At 44.4% G+C, this 13,784-nt stretch overlaps 1 protein-coding gene across 3 annotated transcripts; it reads right to left on the minus strand.

Moving 5' to 3' along the window:
• Positions 1 to 208: 208 nt before the first annotated feature.
• On the minus strand, positions 209 to 13,576 carry tmtc4 (transmembrane O-mannosyltransferase targeting cadherins 4). Of its 3 annotated transcripts, none has more exons than XM_017470283.3 (18): positions 13,441 to 13,576; positions 11,687 to 11,899; positions 11,412 to 11,527; positions 10,403 to 10,610; positions 9,720 to 9,804; positions 9,520 to 9,620; positions 9,221 to 9,313; positions 8,960 to 9,121; positions 8,426 to 8,628; positions 7,857 to 8,031; positions 7,542 to 7,673; positions 7,235 to 7,314; positions 6,933 to 7,040; positions 6,707 to 6,848; positions 6,404 to 6,518; positions 3,718 to 3,830; positions 3,495 to 3,564; positions 209 to 3,237 (listed from the first exon to the last, which is right to left on the minus strand). In XM_017470283.3, exons 2-18 carry the CDS (start codon positions 11,846 to 11,848, stop codon positions 3,089 to 3,091), a joined length of 2,214 nt encoding a protein of 737 aa, XP_017325772.2. In that variant the 5' UTR covers positions 11,849 to 11,899; positions 13,441 to 13,576; the 3' UTR covers positions 209 to 3,088. The 3 variants fall into 3 exon arrangements, with proteins under 3 accessions (XP_017325772.2, XP_053536657.1, XP_053536658.1); XM_053680682.1 differs by lacking the exon at positions 13,441 to 13,576 and adding an exon at positions 12,361 to 13,434; XM_053680683.1 differs by lacking the exons at positions 209 to 3,237; positions 3,495 to 3,564; positions 13,441 to 13,576 and adding an exon at positions 12,361 to 13,434 and having other exon boundaries at positions 3,717 to 3,853.
• Between the last annotated feature and the right edge of the window lie 208 nt (positions 13,577 to 13,784).

The raw sequence follows: 13,784 nt of genomic DNA on the forward strand, positions 1-13,784 counted from the left end.
ATTACAAGTAATATGTTATTACACACAGAAGAGCAAGGGATGAGTCAGATTGTAATGAAAAGCATTCACCGCTTTAATTTAAACCTTGAGATTCATTCGGGGGGGGGGGGGGGGGGGGGGGGGGGGGGTTGGGGAGGGGGGATATGAACCGGGGTTTCCGAAGGCAGGGTTTAAATCATCAGGAGAAAGAAATACTCAAGGGCTTACGTGCAATCTATTAAACTCATTTTATTCAACTGGAGTAAATTCTGAACCGTAAAGCAATTACTCTTACAAGGACAGTCATTTCTATTAACAGAAAATTAAATAAAATACTGCATTACGCCCATCGATCTGGCACATGAAGTGAACCGTGTAGGGCGAGGAGAAACATCCACTACGTTTTTACCAAACGAGATCAATTTTAAAAGTTTGTTCTAAAAGGCATATTTCGATGAAAGGCAGCAGTTACGTATGAAACCTGCCACTAACACCAGCGACGTTAATGCCGTACGAGACGGTAAAGACATTCTACAGTGCCCTCTAGAACTACCGGCACCCTTCACAAAAAAGGAGCAAAAATGACTGTATGAAATAAACATCACTTACAATCATTCAAAATTCCCACTCAAGCAATAGGAGAAACTGTTCACCGCCGCTCTAACAGCAATCATTCTAATTAGCACGTCATTTTATTCAAAAGTATTTTTTGTCACAATTACAGACACCCCTAAGGATTTACTTTTTTTTTTTTTTTTTTTTTTACAATCTGAACAAGTAAAATGATTATTTTTTATTAGCTCTTAGTCCCCAGGAACTCTGTTGTTGCCTTTAACCGTGCCCTGTTTCCCCAGGATATAAAGGTGAGGTTGCACATGTGTAAAATTGCTTTGGTCACCCATTACCATGGGAAAACATGAAAGAGCTATAATCACAAAAGATGGATGGTCGTAGACATGCATAAACATGGAAATGGATATACTGTAATAATATACTTAATCACTTGTTGTTTTTTAAAAAACACACACACACACACACAATTGGGGCCATTATAAAAAGTTTGATATGTCTGAAACAGCCAGGAATTGGACCCGAAGCCCAAAGGACTCCTGTCCTTGTGATGTTTCAAGATCATCTGATCAGTGCTACTTCCATTACAACACACTTCTTATTAAATATAGCACCTGTACTGCAAGTGTCATAAGATCTACAACTGGCATCATGTGTCATCATCAGATAAGAAAGATGAGGTTTTTGGTCTCGCACACCATCAGAATAAAAGAGCACAGAAGGAGAAGTGTCCGATACACACTGTAAAATACTGCGACGGATCATTGATGATGTGTAGCTGGTGGTTCGGGGTCTCTTGTGAAGCTTGATGGGATCGTGAAGACTACAAAATACCAGAATTTATCAAATTTTTAAAACCTGTCCTCTCTCTGTTCAGACTTGGGTATAGGTAGACCTTTCAATAAGATAATAAACTGGCCCCGTATGTCCCTGTGATTTGCCGTAGCTAATCACAGCCATCCATCCATCCATCTTCTATACCGCTTATACTTCAGGGTCGCGGGGAACCTGGAGCCTATCCCAGGGAGCATGGAGTACAAGGCGGGGTACACCCTGGACAGGGTGCCAATCCATCGCAGGGCACACTCACATACACAGTCATACACTACGGACACTTTAGACACGCCAATCAGCCTACCGTGCATGTCTTTGGACTGGGGGAGGAAACCGGAGTACCCGGAGGAAACCTGCGTAGCACGGGGAGAACATGCAAACACACACACACACACACACACACACAGGGCAGCGGCGGGAGTCGAACCCCCGACCCTGGAGGTGTGAGGAGAACGTGCTAGCTCGAAAGTTTTCCCATTTTAAGCAACACGTCATATCAATGAGAAATGAAACATGTTTGCCATGTTGTCTGATGAGGTCACTAACACTACTGCGGTAACAGTTTCGAACGAGGAAGTGGAATCGTACGTGAGCGGATACAAACGGTGAAACGTCCCAGCGGCCCATCAAACTAGCGCCCGGAAATAACTGCTGTATAATTAGACTTACACTCACGAGCGTTTTTTTTTTGTTTGTTTGTTTGTTTTATTTTATCAGCGATGCATTTCATTACTTCCTTCAGTATTATCATGGACACCATTTCCAGGTTGTACCTTAAACACCAGTGGTTCACGCTCTTAAAAACAAACTTTCTAAAACTCTCATCTGACGGTGTACTCGCGGGACCAGCGACGCTCTTCAAATGTTCCCTAGCGGTGGGAGGAAGCAGGTGAAAAAATAGAAGTGTGCTGAACTTTCAACCGAGGAGCAGACTTGTTGACTGAAGTTGTGTCCTGGGGTCAGCCTTCAGCACTAACTTTCAAGATGAGCCAGCATGTGCGAGATGCCCCTTGGGGATGGCGTCCAGCGTCCTTTGAAGCTTCTGCTCCATGCTGTGATGTTTTCTTTTCTGCCATTGCTGCTGGCTTCCTGCTTGGGGTGACCCTTGAGCTCTTGTGCATCAACGATACACACTTGCAAAACACCTTTCTTACATTTTCTACAGAAGGATCGGAGGCGACGGAGGGTTACGATCCATACTCGCCAACGCGTTCCGTCGATACTCTGGAACGTGCACGCAAACAAAAACCAAGGGTAATCTCACAGCTATGTGACTCACTCTTGGTTTACTGAGGTTTTAAAACGCAATCCGTCAGTAGGACTAGCACATTCTTGATCAACGGCCAACGGTAACATGCTTAACAATTACAAAGTCAAACAGACTAATAAACAGAGGGCCAGCTGACATAACACGGTGTCCGAGATGAAAGACGAAGAATAAAAGATGGTGGATATGTTCCACATTCCTTAACACCAAGGGCCACATGTAAGAGAAGAACTTTATTCTGCTACAAAGCCACAGCTCTGACCCCCGAACACGTATCGCCGAGTCGACACCACCCGCCTTCATTTACATTCGTAACACAAACTGTTACCGTCCAAAATACCGTACACGCTATAAACGAAGACGGTCTCTTTAATCCCAATCCTGGCATGGACTTCATACAAAATGTGGCATTCACGGCTTTTAATATCAAAGCCCGGTTTAACCGACCGTCCTTTGCTGTTGCTCTAACTTGCGTTTCAGCATGTTGTAGTTTTCCTTGGTCCCCGGAGCACTGGGATCCAGTTTTAAAGCAAGCTCATAATGCCTCTTAGCCAAGTCCAGCTTCCCCCAGCGGTGGTACAGAACAGCTGCAACAGCACAAAATACACAGTCCCTTAATACCAGAAACATTACAATAATCCATCATTAGCCTCCTTTAAGTCTGGACAACTGATCAGTGGTATCCAGCTTTGTTCATCGATTTATGCCAGTAGCAAACAGACCAAACAAAAAAAAAAGGGGGGGGGGGGGTGTGTGTGCGTGCGTGCGTGGAGGGGGTGACTTCTAAAGACAATATCTTGCAGAGATGAACCCTGATACATTTCTACAGAAATGAAAAACCTACCAAGATTGCCATGGCAACTGGCGGCATTCGGATTGATCTTCAGCGCGCTCAGAAAGAAACCTTCCGACTCCTGAAAAGAAAACGAACTTGCGGTAGTGGTGTGTTGGACACGGCTAGTTATGATCTAGTACGACGTACATTTGTTGTTCTTCATTATGAAACAGTTTGAAGGCTGTCCTCGCCCTAAAACCGCGCTGTCGGAAAAGCCGTTAGGCAAACGTACCTTGTATTTCTGTTGCTTCCCCAGCACATTGGCTAATGAAAACATGATGGTGTGGTCTTTAGGTAGTATCTTCAAAGCCTCTTTTCCTATCATCTCTGCTTGCGCCAAATTGCCTACAGTCAAACGGAGAACATGACTAGGCGGAATTAATCAAGAGACATCAAACACACTTATCAGGACATAGCATAACTCTTTTAAATGTTAAAATACAAACACGGCCTTGTTTCGGTGACTCTGTGGTGAAAGACGAGTTCAATAAGACACTCTCGCTGTTTGAGGATTTGAGCCGTATTCTTTTAAACGGGAGCCCTGTATTTGTCAGTAACGTCTAGACGAGTTTTTTTTCCCCCCCTCCAACTGGTTCAGTTTTGTAATTAGGGTTCGACACAAGGGCTACTGACTTATTGATCTGGGTGTCAAAACTCGCTTTGGCCACAGAGTCGAAAGAGTCACAGTTCCCATCATACTGGCTGCTCCTTAACTAATTCATGAGCGGCAGAGACTCTCCTCCGCCACAGGAGCCTGAACATAACTCATGCTTTGCGCTCGGGCGTGTCGATTCACTTCCAGTGTTTTGGTAGTTTACGTTGTGGGTCCTTGAGATAAGATGAGGCTGAAGAATGCAGAGGAAGAGGTTCTCAGTGGAAGGATTTGTAAAATTTATTTATTTATTTATTTATTTATTTATTTATTTTATCCAGAGCACTCAACCTGGCTGGGGGAAGCGTGTGCTTAAAAAAAAAAAAAAAAAAAAGGTTTGAAAAGCAGGCCGTTCTCCATCCGCACCCCCGGGTCAGAACTGTCCACACACAGTCCTTACGTACATTTCAAACCCTGATGAGATCTACTATAACTGTGTAGGGTGCGTATTACGTTTGGGAATCGTCATGTCCTGCGCATACACATTACGTACATACAAACTATAAACACTACAAGTGGAGAATGTTAACAATAGTACTGGGCTGCATAAGAGCACTAGGGTAATACTTAATACTTACTCGAGTTAACCGCTTGTCCTGTTTAAAAAAAAAACAAAAAGTAAATAAAAGCTAACTGGTTTAAAGGGTGGACTAATTACGTGAGTGTGCCCCGAGCGCAAACGATGCTCAGCATCTGTAGAACGGAGCTTCAGACCTCGCACTGACGAGGGAGAGTGTTCTCTCTCACTGTGGAGTCAAAGGTATTTCTAATAAGCTCACTCACTCACTCACTCAGGTTATGCACATGATCACGTGATACCCTCCACCCACAAGGATTCGACGCCGCTCGACTGCTTTGAATTAAAACGCCGAAACAACGATGTCTGTGGAACAATAATCGTGTTCGCACGCATACAATCGTCTAAAAATAAGTTCTCTTAAACGGAGTAGCGTTCTTATAATGTAGATCGCATTTCATGGTAAAAGCATAATTGATCTAATATCCCATTTCACATGGATCCGTACGCGACGTGCAAGATACAGGCCTGGATGTCCGTGAAGGTTACGCACGTGTAAAAACGAGGCATAATGATATATCCGGGGTATTTTTGTGACCGTCAGTGATGATATATGATTAAACTTCACTTATAGACTTTACTCAATACTCAATATATATTTTCAAGCCTCTATATAATTTATCACTTGGTATATCGTTGATATTTGTGTCACTCTTAGGCAATAGACTGAAGAGGCTCTTTGGGCCGTCAATCGGTTATTAAACGCTACTTTAAACAAACAAGCTGCGGAAGTGGGGGCGTGGTCAAGCACCGGTTCGGGAATGCAGGGCGGAGCCGGAGGAAGTGAGCGGTAAGTGGTATCTCACACGTGCTAACGAGTAGAGATCGACCGATTATCGGTTTCACCGATATTATTCCCGATATTTAAGCGCGTTTCCATAATCGGACATCGGTTTTGTAATATCGGATGCACCGATAAATGGCGCCATCTTGTGTGCGTTTTGAGAATTGCGTGCAGGACCGTTAACACACAAACCAGATGTGTTACATAAACGCTTGATATGCTGTTTAAGCAGCTTGGCGCTAAGAAATCGAGTCACGTAACTCACGCAGTCACATAATCCGTTTACCTCATCAAAGCTTTTATTTGAAAAATAACAATAATATAATTTTTTTAAAGACACACTTTAGTAGCAGTGCACTTTATTATTATTTTGTTCTGCACTCTTTCAGACCCCTCTATTTACTGGTGTATAAATAAGGGTTAGGGTTTTCTCTTCTCTCTCTTTGTTTTGTACGCAAGGCGGAAGTGAAATTGACAAAACTGTTCGAAATAAAACGGTTTGTTCAGTTCAGTGGTGTTTTTATCACTGTGTTTGACACAGAAGTAAAATAACAAACAAACAAACAAACAAACAAATAAATAAATAAATATCGGTTATCTGGCACATAAGCATGCAAATTATCGGTATCGGTTATAAAAACATCTATATCGGTCGACCTCGACTAATGAGTGTTCTGTGTTTCAGTGACCGTCGGCACAGAGAAAGACGGGAGAGACAAGGACCACAGGAGAGAGAGCTGAGCAGCACAGAGTCGTGTGTATGTGCGTGTGTGTGTTTGCACAAGAAAATAAAAAGCCCTGAAAAGCAAAAGTGATCGTGAAAGAAATCAAGAGCCTTTCGAATTGTTCCAAGCCTGCTTCCCGTGTTCCCGCGTCACACAAACCGATCGTAGCGACAACCTTACCGATGTTATCCAGTAGTATAACCATGTTATTCCATGCCAGGCTGTGATCGAGCTTCAACATGGTGGCGTTCCTCCAAGCATTCAGAGCATCCACGTGCCGATTCTGATCCGCATACTGTACGGGAGAGGGAAAAAAAAACAGAAGAAAAGTCCGTTCAGATTTAACCGATTCAGTTTATGAAAAGTTTACACCAATCCTAGATCTCAACTCGTGGTTGTTTACAAAGGTGACGCCATCCTGAATGTTATTTCAACAACGGGACTAAATTCAGTCACTGGTTTACATCTCCCTTTTACGCTCACCAGTCGGCCCAAATTGTAGTAGCAATCTGGATACTTCTTCCTGAATTTAATAGCATTCCGGTAGCTTTTCTCCGCCGCTTCAAACTTCTTCAGGCTGTTCTGCACGATTCCCAGATTCATCCACGCAGCGGCAAAGTCAGGTCTCCGGAAAGGCAAGAAAAAGATGAAAGACATCGAACATCATCACCAACTCACTGCATGTTACATTAGTCTTTCGCTCACATACTGGATGAGAACAGCCGTAGACAGCATGTCTTCGGCCTCCTGCAGCTCGTTCCTCTCCTTCAGTATGTTTCCCAGATTGTTCATGGCATGGACATATTTCGGGTGCAACCTAATAACAGGAAACAATGTAAATATTGTACTACGTACAGACGTGTGCAGAACACAGACAGGATGTTAGCCGCACATTTCTGTTTATCCCTTTTTTATACGAGTAACATCAGCACTTTTTAACATTTTAAAGTGCTGAATGTTACAAAGGCCTCGTTTGCTGGCTGCTAATAAAATACATTTCTCAGCACGTACCTCACAGCTTCCCTGTAGTACTTGATTGCAGCACTCTGGTTGCCTCGGTCAGCGAGGTTTTTGCCAACGTTATAATGAACCTGCAGAAGGAAGGAGGGGAGCCAGAAAAGGTCATCAAGCTTTACTGCTCAGACACGCTCGCGTTTCGGATAATTTGCCCTTTTTTTTTTTTTTTTTTTTTTTTAACAATCCCAAGTAAGAATACAAGTGCCACCCCCTACAGCACTCTTTCTTTGTGTGTTCCTTTAAGAATGGTGTATGAAAGAAAGACACGAACCCGATCGAAAAGCCTTGAACGTGGCCTTACCTTAGCATTGAGCGGGCAGACAGACAAGGCACTGGTGAAGAGGCTCTGCTCAGACCTCCACTGCTGACTGCGCAAGGCGCAGCGTGCCACATTGACACCCAGCAGGGCCAACATGGCCGCCCGCAGCAGCTTCTGCAGGAGGGTGTGAGAGATGGATCAGACAAGCACATTAAAAAAAGTACATTAAACCATTAAACAGGACTGCATGGTGCCGAGAGCCTGAACTAAAAGCAGCATTAGGTACAATGATCCATAGCCTGAGGGTTCAGATTACGACGGAGGAGAGAGAGAAATGTCACAGGCCAGGATGCCTACTTTGGGTCTCTTCCAGCGGCAACAGCAGTGAGCCACTGCGTAGGCCAGGATGAGGCAGTAACCAGCAGTGGAGAGGTACAGCACACGCTCAGCGATCACAAAGCCAACACGGAAGAACAGATTACTGGCTGGCAGGAAGGGGATGACCAGCAGCACCAAACCAAACGTCAGAGTCCTGACAACACACACACACAGATGTCATGTTTAGTTTGGCTACGCCGCGACAACGAGTTATCTCGGTGTTTCACAGCTCACCTGCGCGGAAACATTTTGATCAACGATTCAGGACTTTTACATATTCTTTACGTCGTGTCTCTAGAGCTACCATACAAATAATACTGTAAAGCGTGCTCTTTGCACTAGAGAGTAAGAAGTGTGAAGTTTATTTAATTTAAACGCAGAGTACGCACTGAATAAGTATTTCACCAAGCGTTCGGCGAAACGGGCACGATATGTTCCGAGCTATCTAAACCCGAATACGCACCAACAATCCGTTTAACCAAAGCATGTGTAATGGAAGCTCGAGCTGCATTTCCACCCGCCGAGCGAGTGGAAAATGCGATTCTCACCTTCTCCCGCTGCTGTCTGGGGAGCACAGAGCTTGCCTTATCAAGCCAATCAAGCAGGCCCACAGCAACAGCAGCCAGATGATTCTCCAGTCACCGGCTGATTTAATAAGAGGTACACAGCCCATTGACCAATCAAAACACAGCCACCAGGGACACAGCAGCAGCCATGCATTCAAGGAGTAGTAGTAATTATAGTTCACAATCTGCCAATCAAAAGAGAACAGGAGGTGTTCAACATCAAAGGCGCAGCAAACGAGAAGAACATGAAGAAAGAAAAAAAAAGAAAAGAAAAAAAAAGAGAGATCCGTCAAGACACTGTGCTAGAGAGATAAAACGAATGACGGTTCGGTACAAGGTTCAGGCAGAGAAGAGGGCGGTAACTGCTACAATAATGACACAAATATCAAACCCAGTACATGCACGCTACAAACAGATACGCTAAGAAATTATTTACACCCTCATTCCAAAGAAACTTTTAATGAGATAAAACCAAAACACAATCATTACCTCAAAAAATAAATAAATAAATCTTACCCTAAAAAAAACATTTTCATCAAAGGAAGCTGGGTTGTCTACTTCAGTGAAGGCTGGGGGCCCTGTACCCATAATCCTCCACCTTGCAAACAAAAGCAAGGAGCCCCCCAAAAGCAGCAGGGCCAGTCTGACCAGCAGTCCATTTCTGACCTTCTCAATAACCTGGACAGAAGAGAGGGATTTAAAAAAACACGACAATCCGAACAGCCTTCGTGCTGTCACCAATTAAGTCAGCGTGCTGTGTGTGAGAAGGACACCGACATCTGCGGCTTTTTTCGCCACTAGGAGACTGCGAGTCAAGTCATAGATATTCACGTTGCAGATCACGAGGATATCGAATGAAGCGTTCACTCCCTGAGAAACAAAACAGATGCCGTTACAAACGTCACCCGATACTCTGCTGTCATACTGCTTTATATTAGAGACGCACCCATACTAGATTTCTCAGCCGATACCGATACCCGATTATTCAGAGCGATATCGGCCGATACATCGGTTATAAATAATATTGTATAAAACAAAAACGCGTGCATAAAATATACGGATGTTCATATACATACCAAAACTGTAATGCCTTGCTCTTTACATAGCATTGCCACGGCGCAGAGCAGAAGGCTGACCATCATCCATGCCACGGAGAATTTCTCGGTCTTGTCCCCAGCTAAACCGACAGAGAAACACACAGCCACCGTGATACTTTACACTGCAGAGCAGCGTGATAAAGCAAACAGATCGGCAGTTTCTCCGGCGTTTCACTCACTCTGAAACGCTCTGCAGTACGAAAGGAAGGAGAGTTGGAAAAACAGGGCACACAAGAGGTCTGCCCGGCCCACGATGCCAGCCACCTAGAGGAAACACAGAGATTTTATAAAACATAAAACTCGCTGCTTAAGAAGCCTCTTTGTTTGAGAACGTTCTGTGGTTCGTTAAATAAAGCAAACAGCCGTTTAACTAGGGATAAATGCTTTGCAACAGGGCAGACATTTCAGCAGCGACCAAACATTTTACAACCGGCTAAATTGGCTTTTGTTTGTACGGTGGTTAAAACTTCCGCTGCCCTCTGGCCTGTGAAATTGCTCGCATTTCTGGAGGTGCCAAGTTAATGACGAAGGCAGGAGGCCCCCCTCATTACAGACTTGCGGTTGGCCCTGGCTGGAGTCCTGGGGCATCGGCTGCATATCCTTTGATAAATCTAGTAGGAAAAGTCAGTGGTCTTTCTGAAGCTCCCCCACCGGGTCCTGCACAAGCCTCTCTGTACCTGATTAAAGAAGCCAGTCAGTGAAGTAGCCCGTGCCTCAATGTCCAGTTCAATCACTGTCTGATACATCTTTGGCACGTTAAAGCAGCTAGCGTGCAGCCATTAGCAGGGCTGATCAGCCCCGGAACACACCTCAGAAACGCACACCAGCTGGCACGCCGAGTCACGTCGTCTTCTCTACTTACACTTTCTGTATGAACCGGGTGTGCGGCAAAGAACAGCGCAGCCAAGACCGATGCCTTCGGAGGGCTCTTGGTTTTCCCATCGCAGGCCAGACCAGCGATTAATATTGCGAAGACGTCAATCATTAATGCAGAGATAACACAGTGGAGGCCGATATTGAGCACGTGGAAGCCCGCCGGATGCAGTCCACCGGCCAAGAGGTAGTTAAGCCTGCAGACAACACAATCACAGTCACGTCAATACAGTACAAGTTCCCATCACCGGACTAAGCACAGGACTTTCGCCGTTCCATCATCATGTGACACGGTTCCAGGCGCAAACCTTTCTGCAAGACAGAACTAAGCAATAAACAAATAAATAAAAATCGAAAGTAATGCATAAATACTATCATATAATATAAACTTGTATATAATTATTTATATCTAGATATCTTATGGTATATTATTTTTATGGATGCACAAAAAGCAATGAATTAAACTACAGTCCTAAATTAATAATGTATATTCTGGTGTGTGTGTGTGTGTGTGTGTGTGTGTGTTGTCTATATGAACCTTACAAAAGCTGCATTAGGGAACGGTCAAATGAGCTATTATCTAAAACATATGCAAAATAGCGTCAGCCTCATTAACAGCATGAGACAAGACCTAGCCTAAATAACCCTTGTACGGAAATTCCTCGTAGCCGAGATCAAATGGCAACGCCAATGCGGAAATTAGCAGAAATTTACATGAGAAAAGACAATATACGCGGCATCCCAATTTAACACCAATTATTGCTTCTTCCGTGAAGGAACTACTTGAGGCCACCTCTTCGGATTTCCTACTGAGAATAAAATTGCACTTCCAACCATTCGTCTTTAAATTATGCAAGGTCATTTCAAACTATTTCATATAAGCAGGCTAGCCCGTAATGTTATGTTAATGATCAGGTCGCTCAATGTCAAAGCCACGTCGAGGAAGGAGTTACGACCCTTCAGATTCCCGTGCGGAGAAGAAGGCCAGGGGAGTTTACCTGAAGGTGAGAACGGTCAGCGGCCGGTAGGATTTGTGGCTGGAGTTGCTGCTCAGGTTGCTTCCCCAGAAGTCATTTTTCCAGATGTTACTCAGAGGAGTGGCTGGGTCGAGGTCCTGGAAATCAGTCCAAACGGTACACTGGTTTAGCACAAACACCGTGCAGAACATACAAACAGTTATACGGAGAGCTGCTTGTCTGATATCGACAAGCCTACTTTCTTTTTTTGGACAGCACACGTCTTAATTGTGCTTGAACTTGAACTCGGGCGATACCTTGTTATTGAGTATAGCTTCTGAATCATCAAAGACGAAGTCTCCATCGTAGCTGTTTATGAAGCAAATCAGGGCCACGGAGGCCACTAGCAGGCGCGACTGTAGAGCTCGGATCTTCGGCCAGGGGATGTGTTGATCCCAGTGTGGTTCACACGGCGCCATTGTACCTTCCACTGCAGCTCCCACCGTCTCGCCATCTACTTCCTGCACGCTCTGAACACACAGGAAGCAGCCCTCACAATCGTCTCATAGAGTTGTTATATGGACCCTTAGATTTAAATATACCGTCACGTCACAGTTCCCGGAGCAACGATATCCTAACAAACATATGAAATATTCTTATATTGAAATATTTGTGATGTGCATACTGATTCTGGTGCTAATTTCTTGGTCGGTGCGTTATTTTGAGGTCACAGCGGGACGCTGTTAACGCAGCTATGCTGGCCTTTTATAGGAGGAAAATATGCAAAACGCACTAACATAGGTAAGATGGTGAGATTTCGCTCTTAGCGCCTATATAAAGAAATGAGAACTAGAATGGAGCAGTAGTGGAGATAAACACTGGGTTCAAAGTTACAGGACGCGATGCAGCTATATGACGCGGTTACGCCGGGTGTGCGAGTTTCAATAGTCTGTAGTCAGACTATACGAACGAATAGTCAGACTGTACGAACATGATCCACGCTGTAAGCCGTGTCACACTGTAGGATCTCAGTTGTCATTAATGTTGGAACAGCTGCCACCGTTGGGCCCTTGAGCAAGGCCTTTAACCCCCTCTACTCCAGGGGGCGCTGTATCATGGCTGACCCTGCGCTCTGACCCCAACTTCCTAACATGCTGGGATATGCGAAGAAAAGAATTTCACTGTGCAGTAATGTATACGTGACTAATAATGACAAATTTTTTTTCTGATTGTTTTCTTTTCCCGATACCGATACCCTGAGTACCAGAGCCGATACCGATACCCGTCCTCTACTGTTTTCTTTAAAAACTACCAAGAGTAAAAACTTACTTCCTATAACAAATACAATATAAAGTATGAATATAATACAAAAAAATCAATCCTAAGAAAAGAAAAAAGGTTTCTTTCTTTGTATACGTAAACATTCCCGGACACAATTCCAATCTTTGCCATTTGTTACAGGATCCGATATCTGATCTTTTCTCCGATATCCTACCCACCTTTTTTGTTTATTTTTCTGCAATAAGATAAAAAAGATATTTATCCACCCGATGGTGATACTGGACCCTTTCTAATTTCATCATGGGCCTATTTTTTTTTTTTTTTTGCATAAAAGAACATCACATACTAATCAGAAATGCATAGTTGTAAAAGATAAATGAAATAAACAGTAGAATTGTATATTAATGTTAGAATTCGGGAACACTGCAGTGAAGACAGGAGTAATGTTGTATATGTATAGTGGTTTCTGCGTGACACGCCTACCAGAGAGAGCCACGCCTACCAGAGAGAGCCACGCCTACCAGAGAGAGCCACGCCTACCAGAGAGCCACGCCTACCAGAGAGCCACGCCTACCAGAGAGCCACGCCTACCAGAGAGAGACCCCTACAACAGACAGTGACACGCCTACCTGAGTGACACGCCTACCGCTACAAGTCTGAGCATAGGGAAGAGCTCGCGCTACACAATCCCAGCACAACTCCCTCTCATAGCGCTTCACAGGGAAGGCATTCAGCTTTACGTTACTATCACATTCTTTCAGATAACGGTATATTTTAAAATAACACACACCGCCAACGCGCGTGACTGGAGCACACTGCTGAAGTCGTACAGACCGGTTTGACGTGTAAAACTCGGCAATACGACCGTTTGTATGCAGAGCAGACGCGTGGCTAAAAGCTAACAACTTCCTCCATGTCTGAGGCTGATTTCAATCCGACCTCGCACATAGTGCACTCGGTAGGGCGTGTAAGCCATGAGTCTGTCACCCTTTCTAGTGCACTTACATAGGAAACGCGGACCCGTTTGGATTACAGCCTGCTCCATTCTCGCGCATGCGCACAACCTACGAGCCCTTTACAATGGATCCTCACGTGACTGAGGTGCAAACTTGCTCAGTGCAACAAGAGAAAAAG

This window comes from Ictalurus punctatus, chromosome 6, assembly GCF_001660625.3.
Source record: "Ictalurus punctatus breed USDA103 chromosome 6, Coco_2.0, whole genome shotgun sequence".
Taxonomy (NCBI): domain Eukaryota; kingdom Metazoa; phylum Chordata; class Actinopteri; order Siluriformes; family Ictaluridae; genus Ictalurus; species Ictalurus punctatus.